The sequence below is a fragment of the Bubalus bubalis genome, chromosome 11 (genome assembly GCF_019923935.1).
Source record: "Bubalus bubalis isolate 160015118507 breed Murrah chromosome 11, NDDB_SH_1, whole genome shotgun sequence".
Taxonomy (NCBI): domain Eukaryota; kingdom Metazoa; phylum Chordata; class Mammalia; order Artiodactyla; family Bovidae; genus Bubalus; species Bubalus bubalis.
Genome location: NC_059167.1, coordinates 75,975,923 through 75,978,956, shown reverse-complemented (window position 1 = coordinate 75,978,956; position 3,034 = coordinate 75,975,923). Strand labels below are relative to the sequence as shown.

The 3,034-nt window shown below is 38.9% G+C and overlaps 1 protein-coding gene across 1 annotated transcript; it reads right to left on the bottom strand.

Annotated features, from left to right (window-relative positions):
* Positions 1-1,588: 1,588 nt before the first annotated feature.
* LOC102401263 (olfactory receptor 4K13) lies at positions 1,589-2,527 on the bottom strand. Its single transcript, XM_006073497.4, has one exon. The coding sequence runs from the start codon at positions 2,525-2,527 to the stop codon at positions 1,589-1,591; it is 939 nt and encodes a 312-aa protein (XP_006073559.1).
* Between the last annotated feature and the right edge of the window lie 507 nt (positions 2,528-3,034).

Genomic DNA, 3,034 nt, shown 5'->3' with positions numbered 1-3,034 from the left:
TGGTATAGGGAAGGAAGTGCAAAAGCAATGAATGCTTCTGTACTATATGTTGATGGCAAGCAGAATTGTGAGAGAGGGAAAAGATTATTCCTCCTAACAACAGCAGTTTACAAATTTCACATAACCAAGTAAGGAGGATAAATTATATTAAAAATAATGATGTGGAAAAATATGTAACTGTTTGGGGGAAAATCTTGAGTAGTTAGTGGTTTTACTCTGTGTTGGCATAAAACAAATAAATTACAAATAATTTAAATTACAAATTTTTGGCCACAACCATCAATCAGTAATGTGCTTATAGAAACAAGAGTATAGACTACTCTAAATCTGTGATGCATTTCTATAAGATGTGTTCAGAGAAAAGATATCTCTAGCCAGATAGAATTCAATATGCATGTACATTGTTTTGTCCAGAAACTGGTTTTTCAGTATAAAACAACTAAGGTTGATGTGATGAGGCTTTTATGTAGAAATGACCTATTGATGTGCTGCTGCCATAGTATTTAATGTTTTATTTTCTGGGTCATAGCTATGATAAATTCCATAAATGTGATAAGATTCTGTTTTATTGTGTGCTGCAGTTAAAAGACAATGGGCATCTCTTCCCATAACCAGTTGCCATAAATTTTCTTTCGTCTTTTATTCAGTTCCAGGCTTAGTTGCTAAGATGGCAAAGAGGAATATCATAGATAGAGAGCTGAAATGAAGAAGGTAAACTTGGAATAAGAACAGTACAATGTATTATTTGGGGCAGGAGAGTCTATGCTTTCTTTTTCCTTCTGTTTTAATTTCCATATCATATAGTTTTGAATGCCAAGTGCCCTTAGGTCTTCTTTTATAAGACTGCATCTGACCTAACTCTCTACTTCAGCTCTTGCTATCAAACTCCATGTCCCAGCTCAATAAAATTATGTGTGCTTCCTCCAAGGTGTCATATTTCTTGCTTCCATGTGTGCTCCTATACAGCTCCCTTTGTCAGGATGTCTTTCTTCTCTATCCAACCAATGCTTACTCTAATTATTTCCTTCTCCTGGAAGACTTTCTTGCACCTGCTCTGATTTAGATGTCACTCCTCTGCATTTCTACAGCACCCTGTGCATCCTTTAATATAGTGCTTTCATGCCACAACACAACTGCAAAGTTAGTTCACTCTCTGCATCCTTGGGCCATGCTCCTCACAGTCCTAGGTATATCTTCCAGGACTTTGCAGACTCACTAAATATATGTAGAATGGTTGGAGGCACTGTGGTAAGTAGGTAACAGCAGCTATAAGAGCAGCAATAATAGTATACTTTACAAGGTTTAAAGACATGCTAAAATAGTAAAAGAAACATATGAGGAAGTATTTCTAGATAAAGAAATTAAGTTGCAGAGAATTTATTCATTTTGTTCAAATTTCCATGAGAGAAAGTGGTGACGGTGGGATTTAAATGCACACCTGCCAGACTGTAGATACTATGCATTTAAACATTAAGGATGACAATAGGGAGGCTTCTTTTTAACAATCACACTTACTGTTTTATAGAACTTAAAATACATTTAAAGTACATTCCTAAATAATGTCCAAACACCTCTTCAGCGGTGTCATCTACAAAGCGTGCTTTGAATTTGTATGTCGAGTCCTTATCTTCCTAATCGCTGCTTTTACCTCTTGATTCCTTAATGTATAAATAATAGGATTTAAGAGAGGTGTGAAAATCGTATAAAACACAGAAAGAATTTTATCTATGGAGTATCTGCTGAAGGGCCATACATAGATAAAGACACAAGGGGCAAAGAACAGAGTGACTACTGTGATGTGTGCTGAGAGAGTGGAGAAAGCCTTAGAGGGGCCACTGGCAGTGTGGTGCCTAACAGAGTAGATAATTACCGTGTAGGAGACAAGCAAGAGGAGGAAGCAGACCAGGGACAGAAGGCCACTGTCAGCAACGACCAGGAGTTGGAGCACATAGGTGTCCCCACAGGCGAGTTTGATCACAAGGGGCAGGTCACAGAAAAAGCTATCCACAACATTGGGGCCACAGAAGGGCAAATTCAACATGAAAGCCATTTGACTAGATGAGTGCACAAATCCAACTGCGTAGGAGGATAACAGTAGCCCAATGAGCACTCGTGGGCTCATGATGGTCATGTAATGGAGGGGTTTGCATATGGCAACATATCTGTCTATTGCCATGGCTACAAGCAACATCATTTCACTCCCACCTAGGAGGTGCATGAAGAACATCTGAGAATAACATCCCCACCAGGAGATAGTCTTCCTGTCTCGGAGGAAATCTGCAATCATCTTAGGGGTAGCAAAAGAAGCCAGGATCATATCAATACAGGAGAGATTGATAAGCAGAAAATACATTGGTGTGTGAAGGCATGAGTCAAAAATCACAGTGACTAAGATGAGGAGGTTTCCCAACACAATCCCTCCATAAACCACAGAGAATCCCAGAAAGAATAAAATCTGAAGATTCTGAGATTTGGAAAGTCCCAGCAAAATGAACTCATATACCACTGAATGGTTTGTCTTTTCCATGTCATCTACTTGTCTGGTTGTCTACTTAATCCAGTAATAATCAAAATGAGTAAGAATAAGGACTATGAAAATTGTGTTTACTTAAAGGTGGTTCATGCTGATGTCCAGCTTCGCTTTTTAGACAAGGTAATGAATTTATAAGCACCTCTCACTTTTGGGAATTTTTGTTGGTCAGTGATTTACTAAATGGTCCAGAGAAGTATCCAAATAATAGTAGAATTCAGAATACATATTTCTGAAAAACAAAAATAAAAACAGTTTATGTATGCGAGACAGCAAAAGAGACCCAGATGTATAGAACAGTCTTTTGGACTCTGTGGGAGAGGGAGAGGGTGGGATGATTTGGGAGAATGGCATTGAAACATGTATAATATCATATATGAAATGAATCACCAGTCCAGGTTCGATGCATGATACTGGATGCTTGGGGCTGGTACACTGGGATGACCCAGAGGGATGGTATGGGGAGGGAGGAGGGAGGGGGGGTTCAGGATGGGGAACACGTGT